Source organism: Vulpes lagopus, chromosome 23 (genome assembly GCF_018345385.1).
Source record: "Vulpes lagopus strain Blue_001 chromosome 23, ASM1834538v1, whole genome shotgun sequence".
NCBI classification, from domain to species: domain Eukaryota; kingdom Metazoa; phylum Chordata; class Mammalia; order Carnivora; family Canidae; genus Vulpes; species Vulpes lagopus.
The window spans coordinates 18,135,758-18,160,593 of record NC_054846.1 but is presented as its reverse complement, the minus strand read 5'-3'; the positions used below and the strand labels follow the sequence as shown (position 1 = coordinate 18,160,593).

General features: G+C 41.1%; 1 protein-coding gene across 3 annotated transcripts in view; it reads left to right on the top strand.

Annotated features, from left to right (window-relative positions):
* The window catches only part of ARHGAP10 (Rho GTPase activating protein 10), a 316,242-nt gene that overhangs the window by 24,370 nt on the left and 267,036 nt on the right, over nt 1–24,836 (top strand). The window contains exon 1 of one of the 3 annotated variants that reach the window (XM_041739030.1): nt 20,997–21,119. The exons of the other annotated variants lie outside the window; for them this stretch is intronic. Within the exon in view, the coding sequence (XP_041594964.1) occupies nt 21,065–21,119 (55 nt within the window). The 5' untranslated portion in view covers nt 20,997–21,064. Of the gene's footprint in view, nt 1–20,996; nt 21,120–24,836 lie in introns of those variants that run through there. 3 annotated transcript variants of the gene reach the window in all.

Below are 24,836 nucleotides of genomic sequence, written 5' to 3'. Positions count from 1 at the left end.
AAGAACCTGAGGAGGTAATTATATATAATTCCTTGTATCTGTCCATTTGGCACACAGAAGGTTTACAGACGATGGTATGGAGAGCTGGAGAGCCTGATAACGTGTCCAAATTCACAGGCTTTCTACTTGGTAGGGTCAGGGGTAGAATCCAGCTCACTTGAGGGTCAGGCTAGTCCTTGAGCATAAAGGGTTTGTTTGTTTAGCCCCCTGGTCCATCTTTGGCCTTCTGAGGAACTCAGTGTGTCAGAGAAACCCAGAGGTTCTTTGTTGCTGATCTCAGTCTTGGCTCATTTTGACTCCTCCCACGATCCTCTTGTTTTGCTTGACTGGCCCTCCTTCCCTACCCTAATTCATTTGTATTCTCTTCTCTCACTCTTTTTTTTCTTCCCCAGGCTGGGTTCCTTTTGAGACTTTCTTATTTTCCCTAAGTTCTCCCCTAGAAGTTCCTTGTTCTGTCCCTTTCATGTAAAAGGCCTTCAGAAAGCAAACAAATAATGTAAGAAAAAGATCTATTAATTTGCTGACTTGGTTAGATGGGGGCCAGTTAATTAATTGATGGCACAGAACTAGGTGAAGAAAGATATTCTCATTCATGACTGGTTTCCCGAGGTCCCAGTTGAAGGGGGGCTGTGTTAGTCTCTTCCTAGGGTGATAGGAGCGCGCCCGCCCCACTGCTGTGCAAGTGGTGGGTAGGACTCAGGGCTGGGAGTTGGGACCCTTGGATACAAACCGTGGATAGAAACAAAAGCTTGGGCATAAAGTTGAGGACCTTCTCTGAGAATCGGAAAGGAGCTGTTAGTGGGCAATGATTTTTGAGAGGCAGTTTATTTGATAAGGTTACCCTCTTTACAGGGGCCTGGGGTTAAAATTGTTTGAAACTGGCGAAGCCTTCTCTAGGGCTTCCACCTTGTCATAGTAATTTTTTTCCCCTGGCCACAAGTACATCTCTTGTGTGTTTTGCATTTGTGGGTGGCTTCTTTGGTACTTTTTGGTTGGGTGTGGCAACAGCATTCAATTCAAAACACATGAGTCTGTCGCAATACCTAGTGGTTCCTCACTGATTAAAAACTTGGTGTTGGGATTTGTTCCCTCTCTTCCCAGAGGAATAGCAGCACATCTTTCATGAATGGAAGGGAGGCTTTTATTGGGGACCTAGCCATTACATGAGGCCTTTACATTTATCTGCTGTAAAATGTCATGGCATGGGATTCTGCAACCAAATAAGAGCAAACAGTATGAACTGGAAGATCCATCCATTCATAATATTTGGGCTAATTAATCTTGCATGGTACTGGACTCTTTAAGGTTTTGTGCTGACTGGTACCAAGCAATTTTCAAGGTGATTTTTAAGAAAGCATTGCTAGGACAAAAAAGGAAAAAAAGGCTAAATGGATTGAATTATGAGTGACCCTTGGCTTTAGCTGTTTTGAGCAGCAGCAGTATGTTGTGCTCTTTCTCTTGACCCTGATTTTCATGCTCACACCTAGATCAGAAACTTCAGATTCTCCACCATCAGAAACATTTCTTTTGAAATATGGATATGATATTAATCAATATGTTGTTATCTCCTAACAGATTACAGTCTTTAAAATTGGTATTTTTTCTTTCGGTATAATTGACAAAATTGTAAGATACTTTATATATATATATACACACACACACACACATATATATATATATATAAAGATTTTATTATTTATTCATGAGAAACAGAGCGAGAGAGAGAGAGGTAGAGACACAGGCAGAGGGAGAAGCAGGCTCCATGCAGGGACCCCAACGCGGGACTGGATCTCAGGTCTCCAGGATCATGCCCTGGGCCGAAGGCGTTGCTAAACTGCTGAGCCACCCAGACTGCCCCAATTGTAAGATATTTAAAATGTACAGTGTGATTGGATATATGTGTACATTATTCCCCCCAGCACTGATGTTCTTTATAAGGACTAGTTGAAGCAGATACAGGATGGTAGTCTGGTAGGGACCTGGGAAAGGGAAATGAGTATTGATGGGGTTAGTGAGATAGCCAAACAAATGATTTATTTTTTCATGACCAAGTGGACTGGGGTAGGGCAGATTGTTACTAATCAAAGATTAGTTGTTGCTACTTACTCTCTGCCCTGTTTTGCTGGGAATTATGAATATTAACAACAGATTTTAACAATTGAGACAAGACATAAACTGTGACTGTTCATTGGGAGTAATTAAAAAATATATTTTCAGTGATGGAAACCTTTGAATATCTAGTACAAGCAAGAGTTGTCTTTCCACAAAAATGTACAGATACATATAATCTTGCTTATAATTTAGGGCTTTTAAATGCTGTGAAGTCAGTTTATAACCCCTGGAGGTATTTACAGACTCCAAGTTAACATTTAGAATAGATTGGAATAACTTTGTCAAGTGCATTTAGAGGGAGTGGGGAAATACAGGTGTTCATGAGGTTTTCTGTTTTTTTAATTGTTAGCCATAACACTTCATGATGTGTGAGTAATTCAGCATCTGTCTAGTAAATAGTTTTTTTGAATGAAATTTACCTGAGCCACAACCAAAGTATTCCCATATCTTAATACTATAAATACACTTTGGGATGGGGGTTTGTGTATATGTGTGCATGCATTTCAGTGTGCCACGTGCATTTGCACTTCTGACAGGCTGCAGAGTACTGGATATGTGTATTGTTGTTAGGTCTTCTGAAATAAAACACAAGATAGGATTTAATCCAGCAGTCCCCAGTGTGTTTTTTGGGGAATGCTATTTCTGATAGGAGTTCCATGAAAACGGTCTCAAAAGACAAAGTCCTTCTGTAACACATGACATGTTCTAGCCTGTCTTGGAGATATACTATACATGTGATTATATTAAAGGAAGTCTGGCATTAAAGGAACCTGTTTAGCTTTGCTTAAACCCATTGATTCTAAGGTTTATTTAGCCAGGAATTTTCTTCTCAAAACACTCTTTAACTTCTCAAAGAGAAAGAAGTATTGTGAAATTTTTTTTTTTTAGTATTGTGAAATATTAATTTGATTTAACTATCATCAGAGTTGGCTGTGTGAAATATAAGCAAAGCCTTAATGTGTGGGAACTGCAAAATTTGCTTTTTTAGAAAACCCACGTGGAAAGAATTATGTCGGCACTCTGAGAATTCAGTCTTCCTTGAGATTTGGGGTCAGAATTTTTTTTTGTAAGATTTAATTTATTTACTCATGAGAGACACAGAGCGAGAGACAGAGACACAGGCAAAGGGAGAAGCAGGCTCCATGCAGGGAGCCTGACATGGGACTTGATCCCAGGACTCCAGGATCAGGCCCTAAACCAAAGGGAGATGCTCAATTGCTGAGCCATCCAAGGATCCTGGGGTCAGAATTTTGAAAGGCATTCTGCCTAGACAGTACCTTTTAAAAATGGCCGTGTTTGCTTGGGTGGCTTAGCTGGTTAGGTGTTTGCCTCTTGATCTCGGCTCAGGTCATGATGTCAGGGTTTTAAGATCAAGCTCTGTGTCAGGCTCCACACCCAGTGGGGAGTCTGCTTGAGATTCTTTCTCCCTCTCCCACTTCTCCTGCTTGTGTACACATGGTCTCTCTCTCAGTAAATAAGATCTTTAAACAAAAAGAATGGTCATATTTATTCTTGTAAAAAGACAGAATTTATGAAGAGATAATTGAGAATCATGCTGAAAAGAAAACAGAAAACTTTTACAGTTTTCCTCCTAACCCATGCCTTTTGCTCAACTGAAGTCCTTTCCACAGTATAAATTGCAAATTTGAAAATAAGAACTGATAGGGGCAGAGAATCAGGGAATACTGTATTTGAATGATCAGGGGAACAGTTCTTAAATAACAGGGCAGGTAAATTAGAGTGTTTTATGTATGAAGGAGCAAAGATAAAAGATTATAGAATCCTGAAGGATATTATGTATGAGTGTACTGGGGAGTAACCACCCCCACAAGCCCCTGGCTTAAGTGTTAAGGCATGAAAATTATAGTGTATTTAATGGATTGCTCCTTCTTCATGGTTTATTGATGAACTAGTTTAGGATTATTTTCAAATATTTAATTGATTTAGATCATGTATCAAACACTAAATAAACAGCTGTAATTGGCTAGTATCCTAGCTGTCAAATATTCAGGAATGATAAGGATATGGCTCCTGCCCTTAAGAAGCTCATAATTTTGGTGGGTATTGCTTACTCACTAATGTATTTTTCCTCTGGGTACCATCTTTTTCTTCTCTGGGCTTTCTCTCCTTTCCTCCCCCATTATTGCTACCTACTATTGCTAGTCTAATCTCAGGCTGAATGAATCACAGAACTGAGCATGGTAGTGCTTATGTTGCTTTATTATATTGTGAAACACTTCCTGATAAGAACATATAAGTGCTTTTGAGTGCCTGAAAACATTGTAAATCTACTGCCAAATAATCCTAAAGAATCCACTATTAATGTCAGTGCAAAGATTTGTTAGTGACTTATTTGCCAATTCCTTATTCCTATCACAGCTGTCTCCTTAGTTAAGAAAAAGTCATCGAAGTTTTGGATTTAGAGAATTTTATTTAATTTTCTCAGGAATAAGAGACTGTAGCATATTCTTATAATATTACTCATTCTAAGACTCTTCTCTGCCAAAATTTTTCTCTTCTTTTCAAAACACATATTTGCCAACTACTAAGTAGAAACAAATGATAGAAACTGTAGAAATTGTGAGAGTTTGATACCACTTTTGCTATTTTTGAAAGTTTTGATTTAAATACTTAGCTACCTAAAAATTGGGGAGGAGATGAATTACAAAGTGTTGATAGCCTGTATCTGTTTCTTCAGGTAGCACCAATCTGTTTCATTCATGAGGTGTTTTACTATGTATAGTAGAGTAGTTCTGGTCTTTAGAGAATATTTACTCAGTAAATATTCTTGAGGAAGGAGGGAAAAATGAAAGTTATCCATTCTGGCCATAATTTTAAACTTAAGATAAACCTCTAATTAGAAATAAGTGTAAATTGCATAGGCATTTAGGTTATACGTCCCTGTTCTGTATTATTTTCTTCATAATATGGACATTAAAAATAATGCATCAAAACTTTATTTCAAATAGGCGTCACAGTGCTTTTCTTTATGTACATCACAAATTGTTTATCAGCCAACATTCTGCTACCTTGGAATTTCCATATATTAAGAGGTTCTTTCTACAGTGATGATTAGTACTTGTAATGATTACCCTGAGGATCCACAAAATTCTCTTGAGTCATCAAAGATTATATTCAGTATAACTTTAATATCACATACTTATTGCCTTCTAATTGTTTGAAAATTGAGAATCTATTTGTGATTTTCCCTCCCTCTGGTTGAATGTCCCATTTTATGATCATTTCACATAAGAAACTGTAGTATACTGTCATGGAACCTGTTTTCTTTGCTACCCTTGTTTGAAAACCAGTGGCTGGAATTAAGAAATGTGTTGTGGAATTTTAGAGAAGAGCTTGAAGTGACTTCTACTTTCCCAAACTATGGAATATGGAATATAGCTTTGGGGTAAGAATAAATAAAAAGAGGGGTATTGAAAAGTCATCCTACCATTTATGCACGTTTTCCAGATAACAACAAAAGGGCCCAAGGAAAGCAGGGGCAAAAGAGTGTTATGAACCCATCCCCTTTGATCACAGAGAGGTAGGGTGCATTCATAGACCAGCTGCTCCTTCTTATCCTTACCACTTCTTTGGGCCAGTCATTAGCAGGTATCACCTGTGTTACTTCATCAGTCATATAATTGGGGCATTTACCTCAATTCTGAACGTAACTCCTATCCACTGAATCGCGGATGTAGTAGTGTTTGTCTGTTACGGCACTTAGGAATTAACAGCCCTCATCATATTATATTACGGCTGTATCTGTGGATCCTGTATTCCAGTTAATAGTCACTTGGTGTAACTAAAGAGTAGTCAGTATGTATTGAGCACTTACTTTGTGCCAGGCTACGTATTCAACTTGTAGAGGGTAGTTTGTTTCGGCCTAGATTCAACATCTAACTATGCCACATGCTAACTGTGTGCCCTCAATCAAGTTAGCCTCTCTAGGCTTCAGTGTCTTTTTCTGCTATAGCAGTTATATTGATTTGCTAGGGTTGCTGCAGCAAAATATCATGGATTGGGTGGCTGAGACAACATAAGTTTATTTTCTCACCAGTCTGGAGGTAAGAAGTCTGAGATCAAGGTGTCTGCATGTTTTCCTCTGATGCTGCCTTCTCCCTGTGTCTTCATGTGGTCCTCTTTTGTGAATGTCTGTCTGTCCTAATCTTCTAAGGACACCAGTCAAATTGGATTAGGGCCCACCCTAGGGACCTAATTTTAACCCAGTTACTTTTTAAAAGTAACTTTTAAAAGTTGGACCCTATCTCCAACCAAATACACATTCTGAAGTACTGGGAAATAAGACATCAACGTACGAATTTTGGGGGACACGATTCAGCCTGTAATAGCAGTGAACATAATATGTGCTCAAATATTGTCATATTGTTGTGAGGATGAAATGAAATAATATATACAAAGGCCTGGCATGAGCACGAGCTTAGTGCATGCTCAGTGTTAATTAACCTACTCTGTGCTAGAAGTGGGATAGAATCTTGTTTTATGTTCCTGCTGAGTGTGAAAGTAAACATTGGCGGAACTGTGCTTTGAACATCTGGGTGTCTCTTTTCGTAGGCTTCTTATCTTCTTTACCCCCCATTCATGCAACCAAGTGAGTGATTTGTGTTCTCCTCTGGGAAGTTCTCTCTGCTTCTACTCCCTGTCCATCAGGGCATCATCTCTGCTTTTAAAGTCAGTAGGACTTTTCCTTCCAGTTGGCAGGAATGTCAGGCTGCTCTTGAGAACAGCAGTGCACTTTTGGCTTCCTTTCTCCCTTGATTCTTTCAGTGTTTCCACCCAGCAATACTGTGTTTCTGCCATTTGACACTAAAAATGTCATGGTTTATGTTAATTTAGACCTGCTCTTCCCCATCCTATCCCCTTCCCTTAGCAGTACCCCCTCCCCACCGCAACCACATTTCAACACACAGACCAGAGGTTTAAGGCGGGGTGGGATAGGTAAATGAGGAAGCAGTGTGGAAGGAAGATGAGCACAGGCTTGGAATGACTTACTGTTTTTGTTCAGATTGGTACCATGTGGCCTGTGCCTCATGGTCAATGAGCGGTAATTCCTCTGAGAACGTTCTCTTGAAAGATCATGTTTGACAAGCATTAGCCAGCGTTTATCATCCAGAGAATTCCAAATAAACAGGAGTTTAAAATCCTAGGGTATAATTGATCACAAAATCATTTCGCTTGTTAATTTGCAGGAGAAACTCACTTGTTAAGTGTTATTTAAAAATCCTTTACAGGCCTTGTCATTATGAACTATGGAGAAGTTTCCTCACAGCATTCTCTCAAGTTGAGAAGGTTTACTCAGTGTCATTTTCCAACTGGAGCTTGGTTTCCTGAAAGCTATTCTTGGTGTGGTGGATGAGTGCAGCTGTTCATATCTTAATATTTCAGTTTGAGTCACTGGGTGGGCGGAACTGATTAGAATTCCAAATGCAGTCCATACAGGCGGTTAGGTGCAACTGTTCTGGAATTTACTAGGAGAGGTTTTGACAGAAGTCCTACATTCTGGAGTTAAGTGGTAAAAAGAACACTTTAAGTACAAAGTATCTGAATAAATGTCTTCTGCATTTCGTTTTAGTTTCCTTTTTTTTGGTGGGTGGAAGGGACATTTTTCTTCATATTAAGAAACAGTTAAAATATGTTGTCAACACAAGATTGTTGAAATATTAAAAATATTAATTTTTTAATTAATAATTTTGAAATATTAAAAATAATGTGCTTCCCTTCCGAAGAGATGCTTATTTACTGTGGGTTAGCATGACCTTATTTTCATGGGTGTTCATTTGTGTGTTCAAGACATCATTTTTTTCATTTAAACACTTTATGAATCCTCATCATAATTCCACTCAGTTTACCATAAGTTTGAATTTTGCTGTATCCCATACACCACTTGGGAAGATAAATTACATTTATTGAATGGAAAGTGGCTTTTGGGCTGGCTAATATAAACATCCCTTGGAATGTAACAAAGAGAGGCAGTGGAAAGCTTCATATTTTAGGATTCCAGCTGCCCAGTGACAGCTTGGGAAGTAGTGTTGACGGTTTAGAGTTTGTGTTAGGAATCAGCCCCAGTCCATATGTAGGCTTGAATGTTACATTCTGAGTTATGACATAAACTGACATTGTAATGTTTTCTAGGATATGGTTTTCAGTGTTGTCATGATGTCATAAGTAAGGCTTGAAAAACAATGATTCATGGGTGAAGCTTAAAAGAGTGTTAAAAATCATGTGCTCTATGTAAAACAAGCCATAAATCAAAGTGGAACGAAAGGGAATCCCTACGGGGTAGAGAGGGAAAGAGGGTTCTTGGTTCTCCACCTCAGGTCTTCAGAATGTGAATCAACACAAGTAAGAAAGTGGACAGCTTTGAAGCGTAGGCACCTTTAAAGGGCCCTGGAGCCCATTTAAAGGGTTATTTCCTTTTTTTTTTTAAGCCATTGAGTCCTTGATCTATTCCAGAGTACAGCCTGAAATGTTTATTGAAGCTGCCTGTGAAGCAGAATATCAGGTGAGGTGCAGAGACATGAGAACCTGACTGCCTGGGTGGTGTACACCTCCTCCTGCCATTCAGGTTGTGTGATCTCAGGTGAGTTACATACCTCTCTGAGCCCCAGTTTCCTTGACTGTAAAATGGGCATGATAGTAGTATTCATAGGGTTGTTGTGAGAATGAAATGCATTACCATGTGTAAGGCCTTTAGGCTAGTGCCTGGCACCGAGCCAGCCATGTCTAAGCGTTGACTGCTGTGGTTAGCTTAGCGCATATTTGAAGGCTGTACATGACCCTGAGCACACCAGGTTGATACCTAGCGGCATTATTGTCACTTCCTGACCTAATTTGTCCTAAATTCTCCAGCTAACCTCTACAATACCCAAGCTAGATAAGTACCAACTCTTATTCTTAGTGGAGTGTTCATGGAAGAATTTGTTTCTGCAGGTATTTGATGTTGCTTGACAGGTTTGGTTTGTGTGTAGGAGTGTAGGTGGTGCACATGATCTGGACTTGTGTCTGTAGGGTTTAAAGAATGTCTTTAGGTGAGACTTAGAAGGGCAGTTTTGAGATCAGAGTTTTCCTTATCTTTTTTCTCTCGTTAGTGTTCTCCATTCTGTGACATATTTCATTTTTTTAAAGCCTTAAATCCTCTTTATTTCACGTGACTTTATTTTGTGGAACGGTGACCACCCAGGAGTTCAAGAGTGTGTTGCTCGTGTGTGTTGTGGGAGATTGTATAACATTGACATAATGCTTTTACTCAGGCGCCTGTGTGTGTTTTATTTTTTTTTTCCTTGGGCTTGAAGAGGCAGAGATAAGATAAACATTTTGGTGTTTACTGAGTGCTGTGGGACTCAGAGTTGATGTAAGCAGCATTTGCTCTTTGTCTTCTCCATGCTAATACTTTGCTGGAGCTCTTTCCCTCTTGATGGTCCTTACCTGCCCTCCACATCCTCACCTGTGGAGTCTAGGTGTAAAGCTTGCATCCCACCTGCTGGCCAGTCTGGAGCCCTATAGAAATAAAGGGGGCTTTAGGTGGGCTCATGCTGTTTGCTGCTTCACCTTTGTCTAAGGTGGATGGAGGAGGCCTCTCTGCAAGGGCTGAGCTATGGAGATAGGAGGCTGCTGGAGGAAGGCAGTGCCTGTTGTCCCAGGGGCTGGCCAGAAGGCCAAGTGATGGTGAAGGGTTTTTCTCCGAGTTGCATCAGGGTCCTGGTCTAAACCTCGTTCTCACATGCAGTTGTGCCCAACTGGTATATTGTAATAAGGCCTGGTCAGACAGAGATTGGTGATTATTGCTAGTACCCTTGGCTTTTGTCTTTTTTGGGTTTACTCAGAAGGCAGTGGGGATATGGAAAGAGCACAGACTGCAGTCAGGCTGGCCTGGGTTTGAGTTCTGCTCTATTGCTCACTGTGTTATTACAAATAAATAGCTCACACTGAACTTCAGTTTCCTCCTCTGGAGCATGGAGGTTCTCCTTCTTGCTTAGGGATATGGAGTAAAAAAAAAAAACAAAGTGCAGCCCACCAGGATAATGGCAGACAATGATGGTATTTGTTAACGTTGGTTGAGTGCTTGCTGTGCACCAGGTATTGTCCTAAGATGTGACAAATAATAAGTCACTCAATCCTCACCATGGCAGGGTCTCCATTTTGTGTGCTAGGAAACTGAGGCACAGAAAGGTTAAGTATGTTGAACATGTTGGTATTGAAATTTAGATTTGAATCTGGGAACTCAAAAGTTTGTTTCCACAGCTAATCCCGATGTATGACTTCCTGATAATTTCTAAGATTTGATATTACAAAATATAGTTCCTCCTAAATTTGTAGTCTCTGCATAGCAGTTTGTTGGCTGGTACTTATACTTTCTGTAGACCTACCAGTGGGCAACAGATACAACCTACTAAATGAGAAAATTATTGTTTTTCAGATGTTATGAAGTTACAGTGGTTGTTCTGGTTCAGTGTGAAGCGTATTTCTCCCCTCAGACACCACCTGTGGTACCAGCACAGACAGCAAGCAGGCTAGGTGTTATTGTTCTAGAACTTTTGATACATTTGTGAAAAGGAAGTCTCCCATCCCTATTGCTTCCTTGTGCGTTGTTGCTTATGCCAGGTTGATGGGGAGTTCTGCTGCTATTGAGGTAAGGTTTGAAAGGGAGCAGCTGCCCTGGTCATCGGGTAGCAACAAAAGCTCATGCATTGGGACTTGCAGTGGAGCAGAGACTGTCCCCTTAGCTGCTGTGAGGCTCAGATGACATAATGTGGCTCATTCTGATCCTGTTAGAGTTTTGGGGACTTTTGCCAGGGTATGATGAAAGCTTTAGGATAGGTCCTCTGCTATGGGAGAGCACGTCTGCCGTCTTCCCTAGTGGCCTGCAGTCACATGGAGGCTTTGGGGGTAGATGTTTGGCTATATTCATCACTGACTAGTCCAGAAAAACTCTGGCTGGGCTTGACCTGGCAGTGGAAAGTATTGTGATGTGCTGGTAGCTGTCACGATCAGTTTTCTTCATTTGCACTTAAGTATATATTAATGTTAAGCTGTTTTAAGATGGATGTGCCAGATTGGAGTTTCCACTGCATATCTGTGGTCTGTTTACCATTAAGAGATTTGGTCTTCTTGCTTTGCCAATTGAATGACGGTCTGTGTGGCCGGATAGAATTGTCTGCTTAGGGTGTGTTTTTCGAACTTGGCCTCCTGTTGAACCTAAGGCTTGGAGATATAACCATTCTGTTAGGCAGATCTGTGAATCACACTGGGCTTCAAGGGTGATTCACGTGTGTGTCATTTCTGACTGTGTCTTTACTATACCTCTGGTGGGGACACATTGTGTCTCTAAATAGTAACATGCAATGCGGGAGTTTACCTTGCTTTTTATTACCTTGGGTAACATCCTTGAGATTATACATCTGGGCTCTGATTGTACCGTAAATGTCGTGTTTTTAATGATCTAAGTTTCTAAAAACTAGATTCTGTGTCCTATACATGAGGAGACGTCTTGAGCAATTGGAGCCTTAAAACTAGAAAGGAGTTTGTAGGTCCCGCCAGTGTGTGGTCACCTTTCATTATAACCTATGTGTGGCACTAAACTACATAGTGTAGGAATCAAAATAAGCCCTGCTTCCTGTTCTTAAGTTGCTTGCTGCTTAGGCGGAGATATAAGCGAGATTTAACACTACATAGGTTTGCAAAAGGGAAGATCCTGTTAGAAATGTCTGTTCAGGGACACCTGGGTGGCATAGTGGTTGAGCGGCTGCCTTTGGCTCAGGTCCCTGGGGTCCTGGGATCAAGTCCCACGTAGGGTTCCCTGCATGGAGCCTGCTTCCTCCTCTGCCTGTGTCTGCCTCTCTCTGTGTCCCTCATGAATAAATAAATAAAATCTTAAAAAAAAAAAAAAGAAATGTCTGTTCATATTGGCACCGAGGAGAACAAAATGATTTGAAATTGATGGATCCCCATTCTCTGGGTCTGGTTTAGACGTGATTTTTTTTTTTTTTTTTTTTTTGGTGAATTTCTTATTTAGAGATAGAGAAAAGTTGGTGTTGTCTGTCATATGGCAGATATTACCATTCTTTTTTTTTTTTTAAAGATTTTATTTATTCATGAGAGATACACAGAGAGAGGCAGAGACACAGGCAGAGGGAGAAGCAGGCGCCATGCAGGGAGCCTGATGTGGGACTCGATCCGAGGACCCCAGGATCACGCCCTGAGCCAAAGGCAGATGCTCAACTGCTGAGCCACCCAGGCATCACAGATATTACCATTATTTTTTTTTAAGATTTTATTTATTTATTTATTCATGAGGGAGAGAGAGAGAGAGGCAGAGACAGGCAGAGGGAGAAGCAGGCTCCATGCAGGGAGCCTGACTGGGACTAAATCCCAGGTCTCCAGGACCACGCCCTGGGTAGAAGATGGCACTAAACCACTGAGCCACTGGGGCTGCCCAGATATTACCATTCTTGACAGGAGGTGGGTCCTTTTGTCTCTCGTGTCATCCACTATAGTGTAACTGTGGAATTCTGGAAAAACATGAGATACACATTGTGTTTATGATGTGCTACAGCTCTTTAACCTGGGGCATAGCATACTGCGGCCTGCCCTGCCCTGAGCAGCTCTCTCAGACATGTTGGAGACCTGCCTGCAGGTAAGATGGTGCTCAGAAAGTCATGCTTCCTGGGGTTTGTTTTGTCTATGGGACTTTGAGAGCCTTTTCCTTCTATTTCCTTTTGGGTTAAAACCCTAGAGCAGGAAAGAGACATTTATGGCAAGTGTGCTATGGCACTGTCCCCACTCTCCCAAGGAAACTGCTCAGAGGGGATATTGCTAATTGAAGTGCCCTTTTTTGGAACACCTGGTTGGCTCAGTTGGTTAAGCATCTTCCTTCAGCTCCTGTCATGATCCTGGGGTCCTGGGATCCTGGAATCAAGCCCTGAGTCGGGCTCCCTGCTCAGTTGGAAGTTGGTTTCTTCCTCTCCCTCTGCCCCATCTCAAGCTTGTGCTCACACTCTTGCACTCTATCTCAAACAAACAAATAAATAAATAAAATCTTTTTAAAACATGATATTTTCTTTTCCTACCTGGGTAAAGCTGTAGAATCTTTCTTCACCACATGGTTCCTGGCTGTCACTACTGTTTGCTCAAAGTTGGCACAGTTTATAAAGCTTGTAATCGTGCCCAAGAACCCTGAGGTATTGTCATCATTCTTTTGCATTTTAATAGGAATTCAGTGAGTGGTAGAGACAGTAAGTTCTGTTGGCCTTCAAAAGGCAAGAACGCACTAGAGTAGTGATCTGTAAAGATTTTAGGGTAGAAGGACTGGATCTGTGCTTTGAAGGGTGGCCAGGATTTAGATGGATGGAAGCTATCCTGTGAATGAGGGGCAGGAGGGGAGAGTACAAACATACCTTGGGGCTGGTGGCTTTGGAGGGTTCAGTGGGGCAGTGGTTCTCAATTTTACTTTATCAGTCACCTGTTGGGCCCCATCCCTGAGTTCCTGGTTTAGTTGGTCTGCCATAGGTCCCTATATTTTGCATTTCTAACAAGTTCCCTGGGGATGTTGATGCTCCTGGGCTGCCCTTGAGAACACTGGCTGTAGAGGAATGGGTACAGTGCTGCTGATGGAGGTCTAGGCAAGTGGAGGTGATAGCTAGGGCACCCCTGTGTGCTCTTTTCTGAGGTGGTGCAGAGCAACAGTCCTGCTAGGCCTGGAGCGCCAGCCTGAGGAGCTGGCGCTTTATCGTGTCTGCTGAGAAGCCATAGGGGAATTTTATCAGGATAGTATTATTGGCATCTTCCTTCACAGTTGATTGGGTAGCAGAGAGAGAAGTGGCCAGAGATGCTGAGACAAGTGTGAGGGTAGTGCAGTGTCCAGGGGACGGATTATTTTAGGAGTGGATTTTAGAGAAAGATCTGGAAGGAAAGAGGAAGAATACAAAGGTGATCCAACATTTCCTTCAGCTTGGAAGCCTGGGGAGTAGTGGTCACATTGTTATAAAGGGGAAATCAGAGTGGTGGCTGCTTTGGGGAAACTTCTCAGTTATTCTTAAACGGAGTTTAAATTGTTTATCTCTTCTTCCAAGAATATTATTGTCTATCCTGTTTTCATTTTTTTTTTTTTGCAGATTTTATTTATTTTTTAATGAGAGACACAGAGAGAGAGAGAAAGGCAGAGACACAGGCAGAGGGAGAAGCAGGCTCCATGCAGGGAGCCTGATGTGGGACTCGATCCCAGGACTCCAGGATCACACCCTGGGCCGAAGGCAGGTGCTAAACCACTGAGCCACCCAGGGATCCCCTCTATCCTGTTTTCAAAGTGAAGAGTCTATGTAATTTTCCATGCCTCCCCATTGTAATTTTTTCTTTAATGTCTAAGCTTTTCGTGAGTCTAAACACGTGGTCACCCGTCTCTCAAAATTTCTTCTTATCCTCAAATTTAAATGGAAAAATCTTATTTGAAATTCTCTTAGCCATCTCACTGTAATTTTCTCTAGACTCTTCCATCCTTATGGTCCTAACTGAAATGGCATTATTATCAGTCACTTGTGTTTTTTAGCAATATAACATTAATAATATTGGGTTGTGGTATATCTCTAATTTTTCTGTTACTTTTTATAGTCATTTGGTCATTATGAATACCCACAAATTGGTTTCTCTTTCATTTCCCTCCCCCTCAATTTTTAAAGAAATACATTCTCATTATAGAAAATTTGGAAAAGAACCCCTGGCTAGCTCATTTGGTAGAACACATGACTCTTGATTTTGGGGTTGTGAGTTTGAGCCCCACATTGGGTGTAGAGATTACTTAAAAATAAAAAATGAAGAATATAAGAAGTAGGACTCAGCTGTGAACTACTTACAAATTAGGTCCTTACCATTGCCATTTATTTTTTTATTTTTACTTAGTTGTTTTTTTTTAAGATTTTATTTGTTTATTCATGAGAGACACAGAGAGATAGGCAGAGACATAGGCAGAGGGAGAAGCAGGTTCCCTGTGGGGAGCCTGATGTGTGACTCCATCCCAGGACCCCGGGATCACACCCGGAGCGGAAGGCAGATGCACAACCACTGATCAGTTGCCCCAAGACTGTCATTTATTTCACTCCGTCTTTGCATGACTGCATGTGTATTAAGCAGTAGAGTTGGGCCTATCTGGGTCAGAGCTGAGGCTCAGTATGCCACTGTGTGGAGCTGAGTGACAGATTTTCTCCTATCTCCCCTCTGCTTTAGTATTTGGTCCCCCCCCCCAGCCCGCCACATATTTTGGAAGCCAGATTACTGGGAGTGACAGCAGCTCCCCTGAGAATGAAACAAAATGCCGACATCGATGAGGGAGTCCGGCAAGCAGAGTCTGAGGTGAAGAGGGCAATGCTTGTATCTCTGATGAGATGATATTGTGCTCGTCTCAGTTTCTTTTGGATCTGTTCTCCTGAGGCTTTGGGGGCCTTGGGAAGGAGACTGGGAACAACAGACTGAATTAACTATGTCACAGCAGGGACCACACAGCTCTGTTGTGGGATTTCCCTCGCCTTATCCACAGAGAGGGACTGGAGAAGAGGAGTTCCTTGCTTATCATGCAGAGAGAGAAGGAAACGTTTGAGGTCAGTGATGGGTCAGCCTCATCCTGTGGGTGACCCAAGCAGGACAGTGGCCACAGAGTGGGTCCATGCAGGTGACAACGAATGCAGTTAGTGACAGAATGTAAGGAACAGCCGGGCGAGGAGATGCCTCAGGGTGTGTGGCTAGAGTGTCATCCTCTGAGCTGGTGTCGGTCCAGTGACCATGGAATGGGCTAAGGGAAAAAGTACCTGGAGCCTAGAAAGGCAGAGGCACAGAAAGCCACCCGACTTTTGTGTGGGGGTTCGGTCCTTTCTCCTCCACCTCTCACCTTTGGGAACTCCAGAGAGAGGAAGAACGAAGAGAATGGGCTCAAGTCTGGACCTTGGCAGCTGGAGCCACTGATCCTGCAGACTTAGGAAGTGACTGTTAGTGACCTTACCTGGGACCTGGAAACCATGGGGGTGTAGGTGTGGTGCCATTTGGCTTGTTTACCAAACTGGATACTTGTTAATATTTGCATTGGGCCTGGACCTGGCAAACCTGGAGGTAGGGTCACCTTAGATAATGGAGATATGCAAGTTATATATATACATATTAAAAAAAAAATCTGGGAACTGCTTTTTATATCTTAAGTAGCTCCAGCGAAGGCTCTAAACTTTTACATACTTTGACATTTTTGTTCCTAAAAAAAAAAAAAAGATAACAGTCCCTTTAGTATTAGGAGTATGTTGGTATACTAAATATTGTACTGAAAATATTGTTAATGCATAGTTGTATTTCATCTCATAAATGCACCACAATTTCATTAATTGCATAATGTTCCTAACATAGGTTCCTTTCCAGCTATTTACTGCCACGAATGATAGCAAAATAAACAAATCTCTGTGTATGTCTCAGTACTTTCATGAAAGTCAAATTCTTAGAAATAGCTGGACCAGACTGTATAGTTCCTAATATGTATTACCAAATTGTAGGCATTTTATTTTTTTAAAATTTTTTTTAAAGATTTCATTTATTTATTCATGAGAAAGAGAAAGAGAGAAGTAGAGACACAGGCAGAGGGAGAAGCAGGCTCCATGCAGGGAGCCCAACGTGGGACTCCATCCCCGGTCTCCAGGATCACGCCCTGGGCTGCAGGCGGCACTAAACTACTGCGCCACTGGGGCTGCCCTAGGCATTTGTTTCATTTTTTAAAATTTTTTATTTTTTTTAAATTTTTATTTATTTATGATAGTCACAGAGACAGAGACATAGGCAGAGGGAGAAGCAGGCTCCATGCACCGGGAGCCCGACGTGGGATTCGATCCCGGGTCTCCAGGATCGCGCCCTGGGCCAAAGGCAGGCGCTAAACCACTGGGCCACCCAGTGATCCCTAGGCATTTGTTTTAAATCTGAATTTCTAAATTGAAAAACTCTGATAATCGAGTTGGTCTGTCTTGAAAGCACTGTGAAATAAATGATTTTTTTTTAAAAGGCATTAAGTAGTTTTTGCCACTATTTCTCTTCTGGCCTTGGACGACAAAATGCAATACATTGAAGTAACACTTGAATAAAGAAACCACGTTTACTGCTAATGCAGTATGTTTCACGTTGCTGTAGAGGGAATGTCTTGTAGAGACTGGGTTTACTGAATTTAACTGTGGTGGGTGTGTGGGGTGTGGGCATAGAAATATTTGACCATGAAAATCCTTAATGTTTTTATTTGTTTATTCATGAGAGACATAGAGAGAGAGGCAGAGACACAGGCAGAGGGAGAAGCGGGCTCCCCTTGGGGAGTCCTGTCCCAGGACCCCAGGATCATGCCCTGAGCCAAAGGCAGATGCTCAACCACTGAGCCACCTAGATGTCCCCTTAATGTTTTTATTGATAGTTCACATAGTATGGTTGAAAGATCAAATATTGGACATGTTTAGCTGTTTGTAGTTTTCATGAGGAGCATGATTATGTTTGCAATGACAGTTGTGGGACATAATGCAGTGTCCATGGCATTTTTCACATGGCTCATGCATTTTATCACCAGCATGAAACTAGCACATTTTCAGGAGTGGGTTCTTCTAGTGTGAGTCAGCTCTGCAGCTGACCAGTCAGCTACTAGTTATAGAATGCTACTTTGTTGAATGGTCGTCAGCAAAAAAGAAAAAGAAAATAGTCTTCCTTACCTCAGCAAGAATTAGAGCTGAGAAATCAGCTTTGAGAGAACTGCATGTGTACATCAGTGGGTCAAATGAAGTGAAGGTGCTTTGTTGTAAAGCCCGGGTGGTAATTGGCTCAGTCACTGCCAGTGTCTGAGATGCTGATTACTGGTTATGTTACAACTTGCTCAGAGGGGCCAGACCAGTTTGCAAACAGGAAAGAAGAAACTTCTGGAAAGTTAACATATAAGGACTTCCTGGTCAGAGAGCATTCCTCAATTGTTTCCAGTTCAACTCGTCTTTAAAGATTCAGAAGGCCTGGGAAGGATTTCCTGATATTTTAAATATGATAGACTACAGTCAGTGCTGAAGTATATGAGTGATTATGTTCTAATAGGAGAATAAAAATGTTATTATGAGCATGATGCTCAGATAATAACACCTAAACTAAAAGGCAAGAGTATTTTGGATATTGACTTGTTTAGCTCCTACAGTGTTTATGCTTCAGACTTAACGATTGAGGCATGAGAGTTTATGCATTTGGGAGTATCACGAAACCTCACAATAAAATCACAGTGCTGGAGTTCTGCTTTCTGAGATTTCCCAGTTTTCTAATGATGGCTTGTGGTGTTTCGTATCTTTTCCTGTGTCTGTAATGCAGTGCCCTGTTTTGCTTTTCTCCATTTTCTGGCCCCAGATTTAATATTCATTGAGTCAGGTTCTCCGTTGTTTTTGAAAGATGACTTGACAGTGCTAGGCATAAGTGGAAACTGTTACGACCTTCACACTAATAACCTGTAAGTTTTAGAATGTGGGTATTGCAGAGATAGGGCTTTTGATATCTTAAGCACCTCCTTGAATTCCTTGGACGTCCCTGAAATCGATGTATGTGCATGATATCCAGGACACACATAACATGCCGTTTATGCTTTAGAAAAAGTCACCCAGGCAGTCTCCCTTCCCCCTGCCACATTGTCGTATCGAAGTTCTTTATTCTTAAAATGCAATACTGAATCTGTTGAAGATAGTTACTAGGAGTGTTTTCCCTTTGTCATCGTTAGCCATGACTCTGGCCAGTTCTTGTGGATTTTCAGCAATCATTTCATTTAAGGAAGGTTATCCTCTATGAGATTTTAATATTATAGTGGGTTTAAAAATAACTATAAAGGCTTGGCTCATAGATGACTCTTAAATGACACTCATTTTCTTAATCCTTTAGGTATGCAGACCACTCCCTCTTTTCATAATTTATCACTGAGTACATGTTACTTATATCCCAAGTTAGTAATGAAAGACTGAACCCATGAATGCCTTTTACAGGATAAACTTGTTTCTGTTTTTAGGAAAATCAGGTTGGTGTGTTCCTGTTTATGGACAAGAATTTTTCTGAGGTGGATTATTTATAAGCTCTTGGTTTCTTAGCTTTCCATGGGCAAGGTTGCTTTTTTGGCTAAAGATAGATGGAGATCCTAGGCTAAGGAGCTGTGAATGTTTTAAGTGGAACCTGCAAGTCGGTTGCTCAGTGGAGCTGCTCTGTGACAAGGCAGCTGAAGAGCCTGCAAGCCTCTCTTAAGCAGCTGCATCATATCAAATAACTGATTTGCATTAACATTACAAGTCATGTCACTGAATGTATTTGTTTTGTGGATCTGGCAATACCAGCATTCTAGTTGTGTGACCCCCTAAGACCCCCTGGGAATGGGGAGTGTATGACCATACAGAGGGATCTATTGTAATGGAAGCCCAGTTCCTACCAATGTCAGGGAAAAGTAGTGACTTAAAATGTGTAGGAAGTACTTCCTTCTTCTTTCCCATTCATTCATTCCCTTAACCTAGATACTTTCCTATCTGTAGGAGCAAAAGAGGCAAAAAATAAAAAAAAAAATAAAAAAATAAAAAAAAAATCCATAAAACATTTGATTTGCAGTGTGCAAGGAGAAAAGTTGTCATACGTCAAAGGATAACTGAGGATAAAATGGCAACTTAAAGTAATTATTGGTAGATAGAATGCAGGTCATGTATATTGAATGGCACAACTTGGTTTTTGTGTTTGATTTAATTTATTCAACAATAACAATTGCTATCTTGGACACATAAGACCTGTTAGTTATTTGGGGATATGGATGGAGGAAGAGTGGGTACAAACAGGAATCTGTGTTCAGTCTCCATTTCCTTATTTTCCACTCTTTCATGACTCAAATCATTGTCTTTTCTGTCTAGTGACAGCTGTTCTCACCAGGTTCACACTTCTATTCCCTTTCTATTCATTGTAGTGGATGCATTTTTTTTTTTTTTAATGTCCTAACTCCTTGGCAGCGTGTGACCATTGTAAGTCACTCCTTTGTTCTTGAAGCACTACCTTTCCCATCCTGAAGGGGCCTGCAATGCTCAGTTCTTAGGCTGAAGAAAGTTGGTCTCTTCACTACTTTTATCTCCTCAGCAAATAACTAAGATGGAGGCTAGAAGATCTGGGTTGTAACACATGTAAGGTGCTGTGGGCCTCTAGAAGACAGGAGGGACACTGGGTGGTTGGGTGTGATTTCCTGGTAGACAGTGGTACCGAATTTTTTCTTTTGTTAAATGGCATTTGAGATGCACTTGGCACAGTGGGGGCTCAGAGTTCGAATGAGTAAAGGCAGGTTTTAAGCAGAATTGAGGGGGGATGAATAGGTTTATTTATTTTTATTATTATTACTATTTTTTTGGATGAATAGGTTTAATTTAGAAATCAGTACAGGCAAAACGTCAGCAGAGGGGGAAGGTGGAGCTCATGAAGGTAAAAATGAATCACTCTCTTGGCTGCAGTGGATTGATGGCAGGAGGTGGGGCAGGAGGACACCAAGTGTGTGTTCTTGCCAGACTCTGGAAGGCTGTGAATATCAGCCAAGGAATTTGGGGTTGTGTTTGTTAGGCAGTGGGTGGACTGAAAGGATTCTGAGCAGAAGCTTTTGGAATTGGGAAGACTGATTTCAGCAGCAGTTTGTCAGATGGGATTAGACTGAGAAACATTTCATTTTGGTCTCACTTCTGGACTCCTTGCAGCCATTTCACCCCCCCAGTTGGAGGGGCCAGTTACTAGCCTTCATGCTGCAATGGCTCATTCCTCATGACCATTGCCCTAAAGTCCTTTGGTCACTTTACTTGAGCCACTTGGTCCCATGACCAGTGACCACTGAATTCCTATCAATTTGTGTGCACAGTGTATCAAGTAACAGCCGTAACTTTGGTCTCCTGATACGGTAACCTTAGCAGAAGTCATGGTACACGTGGACGCACAGCAACAGTGTGGTCGGAGTTCATGTGAAGCACCAGGTTTGTAGGGGTGAGAAGGCTTGAAATTTAGAACATGAGTGAGGAGGGCATGGAGAGTGTGAAGTGAGTGCCTTGGATAAGTTCAGGAGTAAGGGCTTAGGGCAAAATCAGGGCTTAACTATTTGTCATAAAATCTAAATAGTTTCCAGATTAAAAAAATATCATGAGAATTAATTTCAAAGTTAATTTTAAAGTTAATCAAACTCTTCTTGTCTGGGCTTCCTTTTTTCCCCCATATCCACAAACCAAACACTCCCAGGGCCCCATATTGACACCATAATAGCTTCCCCCCCCCCTTTTTTTTCTTTAAGAGTAAGTACTTTTGAAGTCAAGTGAAAGTATGAGGGAAAAATTCTGAAAGGGCTTCTCTTTGTATCTCTGTAAGCTTGGGTGTGAGGCCCAGGGTTGGGGGGCATTAGCACACTGGGCAGGGAAGGGTAGCACCCTCCATGTCACCTCTGCCAACCTACATATTTGGGAATGTTCTAAGAGTATGATTTGAGCGGTAGTAGAGCACTTATCACTAAGTGATTTCTATGCTAGGTCTTTCTTGTTGGTAAAAATGTGGAAAATAGTATTATGAAATATTTGTAGAGAACTCTAATTCTAAGGGCTTTGGTAGATTCCTGTAACATCACGAAAGCTAGATAGTTTTGTATGCTTGAGAGCATATTCATGCTTCACTATTTATAAGCTGAATACATCTATAAAGTCACTGAAATGGAATAAAAGTAGGTCTAAGTTAGAATGTCAGTGATATTTATTAAATAATCATAAATGTGATGCTGGTGCCGTAAATCCATTCGGTTTTTGCCACAGCAGTGGCAGCTTCCTCAGCCAGTGCTATTTTCTCTGGACCGAGGATGTCACTGAAAACTGATGGCAAGGTGGTGGCTGCTTATTTGGAAAGTGGCCTCCCTTCTTAGCTGTTCCAACCACCTTTGGGAGGGAGAGTGGGAAAGAGGCTCTTACAAGCATTATCTGCTTTCCTTTCAATCTTGTGGAAGTCAGTTTAACTATAATCTTAAATTCAGCCGGGCATGATCTGAGCAATATTTTGTCAAGGTATAATTCTGTGGAAGTGAGCTGAGTCCGTTGGGACTCAGTGTCCACGGACTTTAAGTGAGAGGTGCAGAAATGGCCCTAAGTAGTGTGATACTGAATTCTTTTTTTTTTTTTTAATTTTATTTATTTATTTTTTTTATGACAAACACACAGAGAGAGAGGCAGAGGCACAGGCAGAGGGAGGAGCAGGCTCCATGCAGGGAGCCTAACATAGGACTCGATCCTGGGACTCCAGGATCACACCCTGGGCTGAAGGCAGCACTAAACCGCTGAGCCACTGGAGCTGCCCTGATACCGAATTCTGAAGCTTAAGGGCCTTTGGTCCCCTGGAGCAGTCTCATGTTTTAGATAAGATTGTCCGCTGACTAGAGATTAACTGGCCTGCCAGTGTCACACAAGTGTGTCAGACCTCAGAGATTCCTAGTTAGGGCTTTCCTCAATAAACTACGGCTGTTCTGTGTAAAACAATGATGGAAGTCATTTAAAATCAGGGGAGCCTGCTTCTCCCTCTGCCTGTCACTCTGCCTACTTCAGCTTGTGCTCTCTCTCTGTCAAATGAATGAATGAATGAATGCTCTTAATGAGCAGAAATATTTTTTGTTTTGTTTTTAATTCTAGTGTCTTAGCTTGGGTTGCTGACAAAATACCACAGACTGAGTGCCTTAAACAACAGACATTTATTTCCCACAGTTCTGGAGGCTGAGAACTCAGTCCACGATCGAGGTGCCATCAGGTTCATTCCTGGTATGAGCCCTCTTCCTGGTGTGCACACCTTCTCGCTGTGTCCTGACATAGGGTAGGGAGGGGAGCTCTGGTCTTCCCCATCTTATAAGGGCACTGATACCATCATGGGCCCCACCCTCACAAACATATCTGCCTCCCAAACACCATTACACTGGGGGGGGGGGTAGATCTTCAGCATATGAATTTTAGGGGGACTTAAATATTCAGTCCATAACACATAGTGATGCTGGTTTTTTTTTTTTTTATTGTTGTTGTTTCTTTTTTTAATAGGCTATTTGGTAGAAAGTATGTTTTCAATTTAAGAGATATTCCAGTGTATCAGTAGTTATTATTCATGCTCACAAATACTCAGAGATGTGGTTAAATGTTTTTGAAAATATACAGAGTTGGCTAGATTAATAATTTGACTTTTTTCCACCTACTTGTCCAGTTTATTCTGCAAATGCTTATTTGAGCACCTCTTATGAGTTGGGTGGGCCCTGTGCTGGGTTCTAGGCCAAAGGAATAATAAGATAAAGCTATTTATCTTTTTTTTTTTTTTTTTAAAGATTTTATTTATTTACTCATGAGAGATACACAGAGAGAGGCAGAAACATAGGCAGAGGGAGAAGACAGCCTCCCTGCAGGGAGCCTGAAGTGGGATTCTATCCCCGGACGCGCTCGGGATCACACCCTGAGCCAAAGGCAGAGGCTCAACCACTGAGCCATCCAGGTGCCCCAAGGTTATTTATCTTATTTGAGCTTATTTGGTAGCCAGTATTAAGGTATACAGTTATTTTCCTCCAGTCTTCTTTCAAATACATTTTATCAAGTTTTAGTCTTGTCCTGTTTACCTTTTACGTGAAAACTGTAAAAATACTTAATATATAAATAATATGAATATTTAAGTACTCCTACCTGGCTTTATCAAATTTTAGTATTTGAAGGAAACACATCAAAATATTTTTTAGTATAAGAAGTAAACGTCACATGGGAATGAAAGGTTCCTATGTGCCCCTCCCTGTCTTGTGTCTCTCTCTCTCCCTTTCTAGAAGTAAATATTGTCTTGAATTTGAGGCAGATCATTGGCCATGCATGTTTTTATATTTTATTATGTGTGTATGAGTTTATGAGCAATAGAGTAGATACCATTTTTAAAACTTTATGAAAAAATAGCAAACATTATGTTCTCCTGTATCTTGAGAGAAAAAAACAGCCATGTTATTTGAGATTTATTCCCCTTGATACATAGCTCTAGTTCTTTTTAAAAATTGATGTATATAGTATTCTATTGCATGATTATTCTACATTATTAGTCTATTGTCTTGTCAGTTTTGGAATGTTTCCAGATTTTCATTATTGTAAATAGCACTGCTGTGGACATTCCTGTACCTGTCTCTTGCACGTATGTGAATTTCTTTGGGGACATAGGTATGTGTGTAATTGCTGGGTCATAGGAGTTGAGTGTCTTCAAGCCCAGGCTTATCTCCAGCTTTATTAGATAGTGCCCTGTTATTCTGCACAGTAGACATTTTGCATTCCCCCTACAATATATCAGTGATCTCATTGATCTACATCTTTTACGACACTTGGTACATCAAACGTTTGAGGTTTTGTCCATCTGTTGGGTATAAACTGATATGTTATTGTTTCTAGCTTTAATGCTGCATTTCCCTGATTACAGTGAGGTTGAATATCTTCTCACACATCTCTTGGCCTTATGGGCTGTTTCTTCTGTGAATTGCCTGTTTGTCATGTAGCCCCACTTCTTTACTGGTGGTGGCAGTGGGACTCCTGTGCAGAGAAGTGGATCAGTCATAATCCTTAATGCATTTAATGCATGACACACTATCATCATTTGGTTGTGTATGACCCTTTTCTTTATTCATATTTTTAATATAATGTATACTGAGAACTCATAAGGGTCTG